This window comes from Vulpes vulpes, chromosome 10 (assembly GCF_048418805.1).
Source record: "Vulpes vulpes isolate BD-2025 chromosome 10, VulVul3, whole genome shotgun sequence".
Classification (NCBI taxonomy): domain Eukaryota; kingdom Metazoa; phylum Chordata; class Mammalia; order Carnivora; family Canidae; genus Vulpes; species Vulpes vulpes.
This window is the reverse complement of record NC_132789.1, coordinates 39,954,984-39,969,120: the sequence shown is the minus strand read 5'-3', so window position 1 is coordinate 39,969,120 and position 14,137 is coordinate 39,954,984. Positions and strand designations below refer to the sequence as shown.

The following is a 14,137-nucleotide window of genomic DNA, read 5'->3' as shown; positions in this document are numbered from 1 at the left end:
ATCGGGCAGACAGTCTGCTTCTGGGGACTGCTGGAATCAGAAGGACTCTTGGGGATCACCTTGTCCACACACCTCCTTTAAGAATGAGGAAACTAGGGCAAGAGAGGGGAGTGCTCTGCCATTGGAAGTGCAGTGCTCTGTCGACTGATTAAAACCACACTGGCATCTATATTGGTTTTTATTTATAAACAGATTGACATAAAAGAAGTCTGGATGGCAGCAGGGGCAGCTGTGCTGCTGACTTGCTTATAAAGGAAGCATCTGGATGACGGAGAGGGTACAACTAGACTCCAGCCTGCAGACCCTTCCCTTCCATCCACCTTACGGCCTTCATGACCTAAAATCATGGGGCCTAACCTCCTTCGGCAGTAGTTCTGGCCAGGCCAAGGAGCTATGGGGCAGGGGACTCCCATTCCCACAGTGGAGGTCCAGGGCTAAAGGGCCCAGGGGCAGAAGAGGGAAAGGTGACAGGGACCCTCTCCTCTCCCTGCTGAGTGATATGGTTAAGGCCCGAAGGATCTGTCCATCCTACAGACAACGTGCCCTCGGGGGATGGCCCTGATGGCCTCTGAAGAGGGCCCATGTCTCTTGGGGACCAGGGCCAGGCAGTCTCCCTTCTCCTGAAGCCCAGTGTCGGGAGTGAGAGGAGTATGAGGGCTTGCCCAAGTGCCAGAAACAATACATTTAAACAATAAGAAAAGATCTTTTTTAAAAAAAGGTAGAAGTCTGCACCATGAGTTTGGAGTCTGGGGCTCTCATGAAGTGGTGGTGGGAGCTGCGGGGCAATGGGGTGCCACGCCAGGCCCAGCAGGTGGATGGGCCCAGGTGTCAGTCGAGGGCCCCATCCACTGAGGCCTCAGGGGTCTGCCCCTTCCTCCATCACCTGGAAGGTGTTCAGTCTAAACGCCCTGTGAGAAGCCAACCAGGCTTGAGAAATAAATACAGAGGGACCTCAGAGCTGAGGCAGGGCTAGGGGAAGAGAAGCGCCAGCCCTGGGCCTGCACTCTCCCCTTGGTCCTTCATGGAAGGACATATCATGGCAGGAGGGGGAGCGGTGGTGGCTCCGCACAGCCTCCGGAGTCCTGAGGCAGCCCTGAACTCCATTGAGGCGCCAGCAGTGGGCTGCTGGCCCCCCTTCCGGGGAGAAGAGTGCTGGCCCGTTCTGGGTGACCCCTTGGTGGTCTAGGCTGCGTCTCCCGGTTCAGAACTTGCCCTGCTTGAGCCGGTCAATGTGGAAGGAGAGCTTGAGCGCTGGCCCCAGCTTCAGCCCCATGTACTTCATCATCATGTCGCTGCGCAGCAGGAGCAGGGCCTTGCCGTCGATCTCCTGTGGGGGAACGTGCCATCAGAGGCCTGGTGGCCTGACCCCCTGGGAGGTGCCAGGCCCATGGGGCCCAGTGAGTCAGCCGCCGCCCCCCCCCACCCGCAACTCCTCCTGAGCCCAGTGGGTGCTCCTCACAGCTTTACTGCCCTGCTGCAGCCTGAGGCAGTGTCCCCGCCCTCCCAGCGGCTGACGGCTGACCACTGATGGCTGACAGGCTGACCTCTATGTTCCAGTTCCCGGGAGTCCCCACCCCCCCAGTCCTGTGCTGGAGCCCCTCTCCCAGACTGTTCCTCTGGGAGCCACCTTCTTCCTCGGGGGCAGGGACTCCTCTGTGTGAGCTAGGCCCAGAGCAGGCCTTTACTGAGCAGCTGTGAGACTTTCAGGCTTGACCCAAGGGTACCCCCAAACCCACCAGCACGGAAAAGTGAAATGATTCATGAGAGGCAGCACATCTGTTCTGAGCGCCCAAAGGGCAGAGCAGCACCAAGCAGTGGGGGCTGTGGGGAAAGGGGTTTGCACCCCAGATCAGGAGTATGGTCGCTGCTGGCGGGTCCGCAGCAGTACCTGGCTGCACAGCCAAATAGTCACAGAAGAGATGCTGCAGGCTCACAGAAGAGCAAGGACAGGATGGGGGCTGAGGAGGTCAGACAGTGGGAGCCATGTGGCAGGAACTCTATGTTGGGCTGAGGCCCCGGTTCTCAGGCCATGGCAGGCAGATGTGCGAGCAAGCACTCCTAGGAAAAGAGGAGAGTCCTTGCTCTGGCCCTGAGGCCCCTGGCCATGCAGCCAGCAGGAATGTGATACTACAGGCACAGGCTGGACTCGGTGCCCAACCAGGGATGCTTGAGACCCAAGATTCTGGCTCTCTTTTCATCAGGGGTCAACTGTGCTCAGTTTCATGGGAGCTTTAAGCGTCTACAAGTTGCGGAAGCAAGGCTTCCGGTGGACACGGGACTGGTCGGGCAGGGGTACCTACATGTTTGCGAAAAAGGTCAGCGTGAGGTCCAAGCTGAGGATCAGCTTCCCGGACAAACTGCATCACGTCCTCCACTGTCCATGAGGAGGGATCCCGGCCACTCAGTCGAGAGGTGTCCCGGCTTTCCAGGTATCGGTCCGACCCTGCAGGACAGGAGGAAACCTGCCATAACGGGTGGGGACTGGTTTGTAACGCCCCACCACTCTCCGTGGTGTGTCCCAAGGGCCCTGTGGGTGAGGCTCGTGGCAGTGCCAGAGCAGAGGAACTGGAGGTGACCGAGGGAGGGATGGGTTTTTCTGTAAAGGGATGAAGCTCTGAGACTCTTCTTCAGTCAACTCTTTGTTCTTTTAGATCTGATTTTGGAAAGGGTCAGAAGGAATTTTACATTAAGGTTGTGGTTCAGCCTAGACCCGAGTCTGGTAACAGTGAGTAAGGGGATGACTTGGGTTCACTGGGGGCCTGGTAGGGAAGGCTGCTTTTGTCCTGGCTCTGGAGACCATTTCTGGGGAGACTTTGGGAGGTGGGGAAGGTTAAAGCCAAATCTTTGGGATCTAGGGAGAAAAAAAGTGGTGGCCAATACCCTGTGCCTCCTCCAAGGCCTGGAGAGTAGCTAACCTCGTCACAGCCTGATGATGCACAGAGGAAGAAGACAGTTTTGCCTGGGCTGCGAGGAACCTCGTTAACGTAGTGCTCTGCTCAGAGCTTCTGTATCAGTCTTGGCTCAAGTACAGATCCTCTCCTTTCCCTGATGGGCTCTCTGAAATCTGAACTCCTTACTGCATGCATGGTCTAGAAGGAACCCCATCATCTGGCCCTTTCTACCTCTGACCGCATCTCAACCCCCTACTCCCACCCCTTCCTTTCCACACTCCAGACACACTGGCTTTCCTCCTGCTTCTTGAATAGGCTATGCTTTTATTCTTTGACCTTTAATTTCCTCTGTCTGCAATGTTCTTTTCCTAGGACTTTGCATATCTGATTCCTTCTCAATATTTATCTCAAATATCAATTCCTCAGAGATCGTCACTGACCTCCTAGTAAAAGTACTCCATTCCCCCCAGAGCCATTCTCAATCCAATTACTCTTCTGTTTTCCCAGCACGTATCACGACCTAGAATAATTCATGTATTTATGTTTATTGTCTGTAGTCTATTTTCTGCCCTATTTCCTGGTGATACTGTGATTTTTTTAAATACACTATTTTTTTTAAAGATTTTATTTATTCATGAGAGACAGAGAGAGAGAAAGAGAGAGAGAGGCAGAGACACAGGCAGAGGGAGAAGAGAAGCAGGCTCCATGCAGGGAGCCTGACGTGAGACTCGATCCTGGGCCTCCAGGATCATACCCCGGGCTGAAGGCGGCGCTAAACCGCTGAGCCATCCGGGCTGCCCGATACTGTGATTTTTAGTAAGAAACATACACATGTGGTCTTTGTCCTGTTTCTGGCACAGAACCCTAAAATTCTTGGCATTTCCTAAATGGTAAGAGAAATAAAGATGTCTTTTACTATGTGTAATAAGCCCCTTTCAGTCGCACCTATGTTCATGAGCTCACTTCTGGAAAGCCCCTGAGGATGGGGGCTGGTTGCCGACCTCCCTGGGAAGAAGTATCTATCGCCAATGACTTCATCAATTGTGCCTGTGTAATGAAGGTTCCATAAAAACCCAAAAGGACAGGGTTTGGAGAGCACCTGGGCTGGTGAGCACATGGAGGTGTGGGGAGAGCAGCACCCCGGGGCGGGGCAGGGTGGGGTGGGGCGTGGAGGCCTGTGCCCCACCTTCAAGCCTTGCCCTGGGCAGCTCTTCCATATCCTTTCATAAAAAGCTGGTCACCTAAGTAAGGAACGGTGTTCCTGAGTGAACCCGAGGAGGAGATCGTGGGAACCCTTGATTTACAGCCAGTCAGAAGAACAGGTGACAACCTGGAGTGCTGTGTGGCCTGGGGGGGGGGGGGGGGGCAGGCTTGTGTGATGGAACCCTTACCCCGTGGGATGGGACACTCTCCCAGGTGGAGTGGCACAATCGCTTGGTGTGTGGAGAACCCCCACGTCTGGTGTCAAGGGTGAGGTCCTGCTGAGTAGAGTACTAGGAGTAGGGGAGACACAAGGAGGCGCAGGGTCTTCCTTCACGGTCCCCAACACGTGAAAGATGCCTGGTCTGCCGTGGCAGATGTTCAAACGGGTTTGTTCAATGAATGAATGACCGCACATAATAGTTACTTGTGTATTTTTGTCTCCCCCACCAGACTATGTCGGCGTTGAGGCAGGGACCTTGCCCTGCTCATGTCTGTATCCTCACCACCCAGGAGATGCGGCACACAGCTGAGAGGTGGGCTGAAACACAGCTAGGAAAGCAGAAGGGTGCACTCTTCACCTATCTCTTACAAAGGCTAAAAATCTCCTCCATTTCCCTTCACTCTGGGTCCCAGGTCTAAAAGTTGAAGCACACTTGGCTTGGCCTGCTCCGTGGGGAAGAGACTCCAGCATGTTCTATCTTAGACTTCTAGCTGGGCACTGGCCAGGGGAGAGGTGTGCTGGAGCAAGTAGGGTGTTACAGCCACAGAGACTCCAATGGCCTTCATAGCTGGTGGTCGGCAGGAAGCTGGAGGGCTCTGTGAGCCAGCCACTTCTCCTGGCCCGCCCTCACAGTCCACCGTGAGGCTAACAGAGAAACCAGCTAGAGGTCACGGACAGCAGAGAGAAGATACATCTTGGGTGTGTCCTTGGACCATCTCAGCCAATTCCTAAGCCCCTGGGGGCCAGAAATAAACACACGCTCCACAGTCACATATACTATACTATTATATATTATGAATTTGTCTGTCAGCCTTCTTCTGTTAGAATACATGCCCCAGGAGGGCAGGCGGCAGGTTGGGAGAGATATCTCTGAAATGATGATACCCGAGCAAGACCCTGAGGCAGAAGAGTGACTGGTACGTGTAAGGTGGAGCCAGGAGTAGAGTGAATGAAGAGAAAGGGGTAGGGGATAACATCTGAGAGGCAGTGTGTGTGACGGGGTGGGGGACCTCGGGGTGCAGGTAACAGAGGACCTTGTAAACCACTGAGAAGCCCTTGGCTTTTCTATGAAGTAGGTCGGCTCTGAGCAGAGTGACTTGAATCAGCTCACAACGGAAAGAATCACTCTCAGAGTCCATGCAGATAACAGGCTTAGACTTTGGGCAAGGGCAAAGTGGAGACCGGTACGCTGCTGTCATGGTCCCAGTGAGACATGGCTGTGGCATGCCCCAGGTGGTGGTGGTGCCGGTGGGGAAGCAGGGTCTGAATGTGAACATCACCAAGGAACCCTCGCCCCCACTGTCAGCTTGTTTGCCCCTTAAAACATCCCTTGAAGGAAGTAGCATCATCTTCAGTTTGGAGATGGGGGAACAGAGGCCCAGAGAAGTGAAGTGACTTTCTCAAGACCACACAGCTAGGAAGAAGGCAGGTTGGTGCCCTGAATCTGTCTTTTCCCATTCCTATTTCTACACACAGACTATAGCGGGCCTCTCCCCCGCTGCCCAGTGAGTACGGCTGCCCCTCAAGGAAGACAGGGAGTCTGCGTCTGAGAATGACTAAGGCAGGTGAGGTGCATCTAAGGCAGGACACCAGACTAACAAACTGATGCCTACTCATCCTCCATTAGTGAAATAAGAGGGACAGACAGACTCAACAGCCGAATACTTTGAGGGGAAAAATCCTAGTGCCAAACGTGGAATCCTTCATAGCCTTATGAGGTTCTTCGAGGTCAGAAGAGATGTAGACCATAACCTGGTCAGCAGACTCAGGCATCCCACAGGGGGAGTGGAGGTGTCCTGGAGACAACAGTGGCCTCTGAGGCCAGTGCTGCACAGGGCAGCAGTCAAGAAGCACGGCTAACAGAGAGGGTCCTGGGAGGCAGAACACGGACAGTAATCCTCACACCTGGGCAACGATTAAGCTTCCCGAGGGACCCCATATCCCTGCTTCCATCGTGAAAACACCAGGCCACTATCAGCACGTCTGCTGTGCATGAGAGGAATGTAGGGGCCTGAGAGGGGAGTGGACGTCCCTCAGACTCAAGGCAGGGACTGCAGAGCTCCCCACGTTGCCTTGTGGGGTGAGGGCTAGGGGGTGTCCCAGCCTCTTGCCACCCTCCTCCTGCTCAGTCTCCCTGAAAACTCTCTCTCCTGAGGCCACTTCTCTCCTCTGCAGGCCTTGTCAATGGAATCTTCCCCCTGTTCCACAGCTGGAGCTGCAGGAGGCCACAGCAGGGGTGTGGAGGTGGCATTCTCCTATCTCTCCATGGCTGCTTTTAGGCCGTTCTCCTAGGAAAGTTCATGTTCTTCAGAGGCCAGATATGTCCCCAGCCATCTGCTCTTCCTCATCACTGCTGCCTGCAGACCCCTGGGCTTCTATCCCTTGCTAAATGAAGACTGTTTGCTACACTGGTCACTCCCTCGTGCTCCAGCCAGGTCCTATCATCATCTTCAGAGGCACACACCATTAAGCCACCGTGCCTCCAGTGACCTTCACCTTGACTCTACTTCATTTTTTTAAAAAGATTTTATTTATTCATGACACACACACACACACACACACACACACACACATACACACACACACAGAGGCAGAGACACAGGTAGAGAGAGAGGCAGGCTCCATGCAGGGAGCCTGATGTGGGACTCGATCCCGGGACTCCAGGATCACGCCCTAGGCCAAAGGCAGGCACTTAACCCCTGAGCCACCCAGGGATCCCCCTCGACTCTACTTCAAATACCTCCTGCTAAGGCCATTGTCTGCTTCTTGCCATCACTTGGAACAGACCCACTTCAGAAATTCAAACATCCCTTTCTCTGATCCCAACCTTCCATCTCTGCAACTGTCCTGGATGTAAGTCCGCTAAACCCGTCACCTCACAGGGAGATTTAGCACATCAGACTTACAAACTCCCCCATCCTTCAGCCTTGTCCCAGCTGTGCTTCTTCCCTGTCCGGCCCAAATCCGGTGCTGCTAACCTAAACAACTGTCCCTCCATTGCTATCACTCCTTCGCACACTCCCTCAACCCAGCCCTCTGGCCCTCCTAGCTCAACAGAAAACTTTAATTCTTAGGCTTTTCTAGGTTTCTAAGAACCATAGAGGAAAATCACCTCTCTTGCAAACTGGCAAACTAGTGTCCAAGCACAGCTGGGCCTTTGGTATTTCCTGCAGGCCATTCCCTTCTCCTCACTCCATTTCCTCCCTCTTCTCTTGACCAGTCCACTCTGGGGGCACCTCTAAGCCCTCTCCTCCTCGGCCCCCTCTCAATGCCCTTGTGGCCACCGTCAATCTTCTCTCCAGTCTCAGAGGACAATGCTTAAGACTGACCCATCTTTCTGTCTGTACCCTTGATCCCTAACTCTTCCCACCACATCCATACCTTGCTCTCTCCTCTTTCCTGTATCTCTTCTTCTTGGAAGGCTCAACTTGTCTGCTGATAGATTCACCCAATGCACTCCTGCTCTTGAAGACCTTCTTTTGAAGGTCCCTAAACCCTCCCTAATAGCCCGCCATGCAACCTGTCCTCATCGCCTTCCACCACCATCAAAGCTGCTCTTGCTAAGGCTGTCAGCTGCCCTCTAATCTCCACATTGCGGGGGCGGGGGGAATCCTTGCTTTACCAAACCTTTGTATGGCTGTGCTATCTTTAAAATACTCTGTCATCCTGGCCACTGCCATATCAAATTTTGATTTTCCTCACATTTGGTTACTCCTTTGTTTCTTTCTGGGATCCTCTTCCTGAACCTTGTTGGCCCCCAGAACCTTATCTTTGGTCAATTGTTCTTTTCATTCTACAATAATGCTCCTGGAAAGTGGCTGTCATTCACCCTACAGCTTCAACTACCATCTAGATGCTGATGACTCCCAAATATTTATCTTTGATTCGGTCCACTTCCCTGAGAATCAGACCTGCAGAGCCAGTGCCTGCTGGGTATCATCTAGATGACCCATGGCCTCCTTCCCCTTCTTTCTCTTCTGTGGTTGGTCTCCTCTCTCCAGTGAGGGGCACCACCATCCCCCCCTGCCACCCTCTAGAAACCGAGGAGACAGTCCTGCTGCCTTCTTTCTCACAATCCTTAAATCTGTTTAAATATACCATGTGAATTGTTTTTTAATCGATTCAATCTTCTATAAATCTATCACCATCCTAGTCCAGGCCTTTATTTGTTCTGGTTTGGTCCACTCTACAACCTCCTAACTGGTTCTCTGATCTGTCCTTCCTTAGATGCACCTTCAACACAGTAGCCGATGATCTACTGAAAACACAAACCTGTTTAGGTCTCACCTCTAATTAGAAGCCTTTAGCAGCTTCACATTGCCTGCAGGATCCACTCCAAACTCTACCATGGCATTTGGGTCCTCTATGAAGTAGCCTCTGACCTTTCAGGCTTTTCTGCTTGAAGTCCCAGTATGACATTTTATGTTCAGCAATACCAAAGTGCATGCAGTTCCATGCACACCACCTGTACCGGTTCTTATCCCTTTGCCCTTGTTCCTGCTACACTCTCTTTCTGGAGAGCTCTCTCTCCCCTACTACCCTTGAGATCACCATTCATACAGTCAAGCTTTTAAATCAGAGATGGTGTCACTTCCTCAAAGAAGCTTCCCCTGGACACCAAGCTTGGGTTAGGTGATTCTTACAGTTTTCATACTACTCACAGCATATCTCTGAATTCAAGATGATGTTTTACAATTACGTGTTGAAGTACTGTTTGTTTCTCCCCTAAGACTGTGAGCTCCTTAAGGACAAGAAGTGATCCATTTTTGCATTCCCATGCCAAACACAGATGATGTTCAAATAAATGGGTAATAAGTGAATGTGTATCCTTCCCTATCCCTTTGATTCTAGGTCTTTGGCTCTTAGTTTCCATTATTCTCAAGCCAATTCCAGAGCTTCAGTTGCCCCCCAGATACCTAGTCAGACACAAATGGTAAGTCTAGACCCGAGTCCAACTACCAGATGAGGGGCAATCAGATCTGAGTGAGGAAGAAGGAAAAGAGTGAGGGAGGGTGGGAGTGCCGGAACTCCAGTCAGCTTACCCCTGGAGCACAGCCTGCGCACAGCTGAGGCAGTACTCAGTGGGAGGCCACAGGATGGAAGCAAAGGCCGGTACCCATGGGTTCGAAGGTTTTGGGAGCCGCTGACAAGGTTGGTGGGATTCAAGGTAGAGTCCATTGAGTCTGAGTGTGGTTCCAAAGACCGAGTCAGACTATTCCCCAAGACAAAGCTTTCACCTGGAAAACAGTAAAGCCAGAGTTAGAGCAGGAACTACCCTGGAATGATTGGCAGGGTGCTGGCCTCCCAGGTACCTGTTTGGAGCAAGAGGCAGCAAAACAGGAAGCCCTGGGCTGTGTCTCAGGTTCTCACTAGGTGGCCTTGGTCAAGCCCAATGCCACTCTTTGGGCTTGGATCTCCTTAGAGATTCTTCGTTTTAGACTAGTGGTCTTTGTAGTTTCTTCCAGACTGGCTGTCTTATGCTTTTTATGGATAAGGAAAACCTTAAAACAAATAGAGCTATTAGGAAGAGGCTGCCTCCCTGCACATGAGATGCAAGTGCAGGGGACTGGTGCTGGAGAAGAGATACACTTGCTTAGATGAGGGTACTTTAGAAGGTGACCCTCTCAGCCAGCAGGACATTTAACGTTGCTCTTCAATGCCTGGCTAAAGGTCTATCTGTGAAAGGTCTGCTCCTATGTTCCCTCCCCTCCTTTCTTATTTGCCTTGCTCAAGAGAAACACTCCAAGGAAGCCAGGCTTCTGCAATTGTGAGAATAGGGCTGTGGAGATCAGAATCAGGGTTAAAACTTGGCTCTGGCACTGAGTAGGCAAGGTGCTTCTCTAGGAGCCACACTCTCATTTAGAACACGGGAAGTGCCTTTCTTTTCTTCTGAGGTCCAGCAGCAGGCAGCAGCCCCTGACAGTGCACTCCAGAACCTGAAGCAGGTTCCCTCTCATGACTGGGGTCTACCTGCAACAGGCCAGTTTCTCACCCTGGTCACAGCATCTCTGCCTATGGAGGGCATCCTGGCTCCTGGGGCATCATACCACTGTCCTCTGTGGTTTTTCTTAGAGGTCTCGGCTATTTAGGTAATGCTTGGGACTCACTTAGGGCCTGTGGTCAACACTACGGTTGAGCACAATGTCTGGCACATAGTAAGACCTCTGTGGATTCTAGGACAACTTTCTAATACTCCCCTGAACTTGCCTGGTAACCAGGGGCATAAAGTCAAGTCTAGCAGGAGAGAGCTACTGGCCCTTCTCTCAGGGACTGGGACTGATGAAACCCTTCCCCAGAAATGCTTCTGAAGAGAGAAGCTTTGGGTACCCGAACCACAGCCCACCCCTTTTTGCAGATGAGCTTTCAGATTCCTGTTTTCTAGAAGAGATGACCATAGCAGCATCTCATTTTGAGACAAGAACAGGAGCACAGACCCTCAGACAGGAGGCCTGCATTCTAGGCCTGAGCTCCTGCCTTTCACTAGGTATTTGACCCCAGGCAAGCTGTGTTTTCTCAGCACCAGCTTCCTCATCTGTAAAATGGGGGAAAAAAAATCACCCTTTGTCATGCTGAAAACATCAGATGAGAAGATGCAATGGGACGGACTTTATCAAGGTGGGGACCTGCCATTTTATTTATTCTTCACTCAGAGTTAGAATGGCAAACCCAAGTCCTCTGCAGTAACTCAAGAAAAAGCTGACATCTAGTTTCTGCATGTGTTGGCAGGGTGATATCACCTTTCTAGACCTCATCTTACCCGGCAAAGCCTGGGGCCAGTACCACTTGCCTACTCTGCGCTAACAGATGTGAAGAATTATTAGGACAGTACCAGGGCCTCACCAGCTGCTGATGGAAGTCAGTGTGTCTTCCTCTCAGCAATGCTAGGAATGGCACCTGAGCCCTGGAGTCTGAGTTGAGGGGCCTGGAAATCTGGATGGGTAGCACCTAGACTGGCAATGTCATCAAACCTCCACTAATGAGATGTAGTGGCCAAATGGAAGAATCATGTCTAGGGCTCTGGGAGGTTCTAGTCCACTTAAGGCCAACTGAACAAGGCCCTGGCTGCTTCAGTAAGACAATGCTGTATAGAACACTGCAGTGCTTTCAAACTGCTCCACAGAGCCCTGAGGACTTCCACAGGGAGGCCAGCTTCTAGCAGAATAGCTCTGGTTTTAACTTTTATAGACCAGAGTTCTCATATAATCTTAACTTTGCAAAAAGGAGTTCTACTATGGAAACAAAAGAAACTTTGCAACCACTGGCCCAGGGCTCAGAAGTTAGGGCTGAAAGACTTGAGTTCAATTTCTGGCCTGATCACTGGTTGGTGATCACTGCCTTTTTTCTGGGATTCAGTTTGGCCATCTATGAAAAGGTGCCTCATAGGGTCAATTTATATTAAATTTGCTATGGATGTGCTAGAGACATGAGAAGAGTCAGTATAAGAGGGAGCTCATTCCTACATTCAACGAACATTTGTGTACTAGCTGCTATGCTAGGGAGGGGGTGTGCAGAGGTAAACAGACAGGTAAGGAGCTTTCCTTACCCACTGATTTTCAGTTAGAAGCAGATTTTCTCTAAGTATCACCTTGCAAGGCTACCTTAAAAACTAGAGTTCCCAGGGGAAGATGGCAAGACTGGTGGGGAGAAGTCTAGAAATCATGCAAAGGAGAAAGAGCCTGGGAATATAGAGTCTGGAGAAAAGTCAGGGGAGACAAATACCCTAACAGCAGTCATAGGAAGGGAAGAGAACTGGAGGCAGATTGGCCTTTTTGAAAGGCAGAGAGTAAAATGGGGGAAAGGAGTCATAAGAAGACTGATTTTGGCTCAAAAGGGAAGGCATTTTAGCCATCAGAAGTGTTCAACAAAATCGACTGCCGAAGGTGAGGGTGAGCAACCTGTCATTGGGAGCACTTAAGCAGAGGTCAGAAAACTACCCTCATCTGTTGGGCTAGACGCTAGATCACCTCCAGAGGACTCTCCACTTGAGATTCAAGGACTCTGTGCTCACAACCACGCTTTCCCCTTCCAGGGGTGAAATGAATGAATGGACTTGTGCTATGTATCTAAGAAAATTCTTCCACCAACACAGGACCCAGAGTTCTTGTGTATGCTTAAGTTTGTCTCATTAAAAAAGAATCCTTCTCTGAACTGTATGTCTGACATTCTCTACTACACTTTCATTCAACAAATATTGTTAAATACTTGCTATGTGACAATGATGGATATGGAGAATGATGCAAAAACCAGATACTGTCCCTCCCCCTCCTCATGGAATAAGTAACCTAAGTGGGAAGGATGACAAGCACAAGTTTATAAAAAGTGAGAACCTACTATAAATATTACTAAGCAGGGCAGCCTGGGTGGCTCAGCAGTTCAGCACCGCATTTGGCCCGGGGTGTGATCCTGGAGACCCGGGATCGAGTCCCACATTGGGCTCCCTGCATGAGAGCTTGTTTGGAGGTTCTAGCAGGGGAGCGCAGCTACTCGTATACCCTTGACGAAAGAACGGTCCTCCTCTATCGGGGATGGTTGTCCTCTTTGACCAAGCATGCAGCTTCAGGAGGGACGCACATGGAGCGGTGAGGGAGGAAGGGGACACCGGCCTAGCTAGCCAGATTAGCCAAATCAACCCTGGTGATCAATGGGGTGACAGATGTTACAGCCAGATCGTCCTCACATCCCGGGTTCCCTGCATGGAGCCTGCTTCTCCCTCTGCCTGTGTCTCTGCCTTTCTCTCTCTCTTTAACTGTCTCTGTTTCTCATAAATAAATAAAATCTTAAAAAAAAAAAAGCTCCCCTTGTTATTTTCTGTCTTAATATCCTATTCCTTTGCTTAGTAATATATTTTTTAAAGATTTTATTTATTCATTCAGGAGAGACAGAGAGGGAGAGAGAGGCAGAGACACAGGCAGAGGGAGAAGCAGGCTCCATGCGGGAGCTGGACGTGGGACTCGATCCCAGGTCTTCAGGATCCCACCCTGAGCTGACAGTAGCACTAAACCGCTGAGCCACCAGGGCTGCCCAAGGGGAGTTTTTTTAAGATGAGGAGACCTTGAGAACTGTTCCTGACAAATTGATGTTTAAAAGCTGTGGCCTGAAGGAGAGTCCAAGTGGAGGTGTGCTAGACAATGCTTGGTTTTAGGATTCACTGGTGGCCCCAAAGAATCCCAAGCATTACCTAACCACTTGATCCCTAAGAAAAATTGCAAAGGACAGAAGCATGACCCAGGATGCCAACGAGAACAAAATCATTAAAAAAACAAAACAAAACACACACACACACACACACACACACACACACACAAAACACAACTGGATTAATCCACAGGAAGGCAGAAAAAAAACACAGGATAGATGGAATAAATCTCTCCACCAATAGCTTTTGTCTTTGTTCTTTGAGTTGCTGAAAGTATAGATCTGTGGGCTACATGGTTCTTTCATTTATATAATTACATTGTTTTATTTATATAATTATGGTTATGAAAGACAAGGTCAGGGAAAACAGAGACCAAAGGAAATGAAATGATTGTGTATGATAAATTAATTTGGAGTTGCCTGCTGGTAGCTGGAAAAGGAGGAGGATGGAAGGAATAGAAAATAGAGAAGAAAATCCCCCAGGCCCAGAGTGGGTCCTGGAAATGGCAGCAGACTGAGGCCTAAGGTGAAGGAGGCCAGTAAGATATATCCTATAATAGCTATAGACATTAAGCTTTTTTTTTTTTTGAGGGGGGTTTGTTTCATTTAAGAGAGAAAGAGAGAGGGGCACCTGGGTGGCTCAGTTGGTTTAACGTCTGCCTTTGGCTCAGGTCATGATCCCAGGGTC

At 50.7% G+C, this 14,137-nt stretch overlaps 1 protein-coding gene across 28 annotated transcripts in view; it reads right to left on the bottom strand.

The window, feature by feature from the left end:
• Positions 1–160: 160 nt before the first annotated feature.
• Positions 161–14,137, bottom strand: part of SCMH1 (Scm polycomb group protein homolog 1) — a 179,607-nt gene continuing 165,630 nt past the window's right edge. For all 28 annotated transcript variants that reach the window (XM_072723689.1, XM_072723690.1, XM_072723670.1 and 25 more), the window contains 3 exons: positions 9,357–9,551; positions 2,301–2,443; positions 161–1,327 (listed from right to left, as the gene is read on the bottom strand). In XM_072723689.1, coding sequence (XP_072579790.1) covers positions 1,202–1,327; positions 2,301–2,443; positions 9,357–9,551 — 464 coding nt within the window. In that variant the 3' untranslated portion in view covers positions 161–1,201. The remainder of the gene's footprint in view (positions 1,328–2,300; positions 2,444–9,356; positions 9,552–14,137) is intronic.